Raw genomic sequence first — 1,977 nt, 5'->3', positions numbered from 1 at the left:
ACTCAGGAGGCTGAGGCAGGAGAATTGCCTGAACCCGGGAGGCGGAGGTTGCGGTGGGCCGAGATCGCGCCATTGCACTCCAGCCTGGGTAACAAGAGCGAAACTCTGTCTCAAAAAAAAATTAATGAAGCAGTTACATGCTACAAGATGGATGAACCTTTAAAATATTAAGTGGAAGAAGCTAGTCACAAAGGGGCACATTAAATCCATATTCTTAGCAAGAAATAACATGTATTTTTTCTGGGTTTGTTTGTTTGTTTCCTGAGACAAAGTCTCACTCTCTCACCCAGACTAGAGTACAGTGGCATCATCTCAGCTCACTGCAACCTCCACCTCCTGGTTCAAGTGATTCTCCTGCCTCAGCCTCCTGAGTAGCTGGGATTACAGGCGCCCACCACCATGCCCAGCTAATTTTTGTATTTTTAGCAGAGACCGGGTTTCACCATGTTGGCCAGGCTGGTCTCAAACTCCTAACCTCAATTCATCTGCCCACCTCAGCCTCCCAAAGTGCTGGAATTACAGGAATGAGCCACTGAGCCGGGCCTATATCTTAATATTATATTCTCACAAACTACCACATAGTAGGTACACAATAATCACTAGTTATTAAATAACTTTTTTTTTCCGCCTCCTGGGTTCAGGCAATTCTCCTGCCTCAACCTCCTGAGTAGCTGGGATTACAGGCACGCGCCACAATGCCCAGCTAATTTTTATATTTTTAGTAGAGACGGGGTTTCACCATGTTGACCAGGATGGTCTCGATCTCTTGAACTCGTGATACACCCGCCTCGGCCTCCCAAAGTGCTGGGATTACAGGCTTGAGCCACCGCGCCCAGCTAAATAACCTCTTTATAAAGATTTTTTTTCATCTGCCTGTTACCCTAATACCTAGTACAAATTCTGGCCTATAGCACAAGTTTAATAATGTTCTAAACAAATGAAACAAAACTTATTCAGATATGAACAAACCCTCAAGCCTTGCTTTGTAGTAAAGAAGTCAGAATAGCCAGCATCTGTGGCCAATAGTCCCACAAATTGCATGGCAGGTCGCTGTCGTATAAACAGTTCTACAGCTGCATCAGTGATGCAACTGCTCCCGGAAATATCCAGTGACACAACATTGGGCAGGATGTCCTTCTGCTGTAGCAAATGAAAAGCTAGGTCTGACTTGACTTGCTTGTGATCAGAAATGTCAAGGTGAAGCAGACATTTAAGTTCTCTAATGACTGCAAGAATATGTGGTTTGGTCATGGTCAGGCATTTCATATAGTGCATTGTGAGAGACTTCAATCGATCCTTACAGATAAGCAGTGCAGAAATATCAGTGACCAGAGTATTAGAGATATCCAAGCTTTCCAGTCTTGGTAATTGAGAAACATTAGCCAGGTCTTCAGTATGAAAACAAACATTAAAAACACTTAAAATGCAAAGACCAGTGAGCTGACCAAAGAACAGTGCTCTTGAATTTTGAGGAATGCTTGTCGAGTCTAGCAGGAGACACTGGAGGTTTTGCTGCATCCAGCTATTGCTACAGAGTCCACTTAGGATGTCTGGGACTGGGAGGTCAGCGTGTACTGCAGTAGCATTCAGTTCAATAAGCTTATGATGGCAGAAGGCTTTTATGAATGCAGGTGTAGAGATTTTAGCTTTTTGGATGTTGGCCAGCTTCAGTTTCATTTGGTTGCCTCGGAAAATGCTTGCTGTTCTGTCAGTCAGCTTGCCTATAAAAGAACCAGAATCAGCTTGTAATGACAACTTGATCTCATGCCTTTACAGGATAAAATGTAGCAAACGACAAAGACAGATGCTAATAACAATAATAATAATGAAAACATTTACTGCTTACTCTGTGCTAGGCATTGTTCTAAATCTTTACTAAGATTATTATCTCATCTACTCTGCATTAATACTACAATAGAATTATTATTATTATTATTATTTTTTTTTTTTTTGAGACGGAGTTTCGCTCTTGTTACC

General features: G+C 42.2%; 1 protein-coding gene across 1 annotated transcript in view; it reads right to left on the bottom strand.

The window, feature by feature from the left end:
- Positions 1 to 1,768, bottom strand: part of ZYG11A (zyg-11 family member A, cell cycle regulator) — a gene marked incomplete at its 5' end in the record, with an annotated part of 45,381 nt that extends 43,613 nt beyond the window's left edge. The window contains 1 exon segment of the mRNA XM_017504363.2: positions 970 to 1,768. Coding sequence (XP_017359852.2) covers positions 970 to 1,768 — 799 coding nt within the window.
- Positions 1,769 to 1,977: the final 209 nt, after the last annotated feature.

This window comes from Cebus imitator, unplaced genomic scaffold (genome assembly GCF_001604975.1).
Source record: "Cebus imitator isolate Cc_AM_T3 unplaced genomic scaffold, Cebus_imitator-1.0 Scaffold322, whole genome shotgun sequence".
Taxonomy (NCBI): Eukaryota; Metazoa; Chordata; class Mammalia; order Primates; family Cebidae; genus Cebus; species Cebus imitator.
This window is presented reverse-complemented; position numbering and strand designations above follow the sequence as displayed.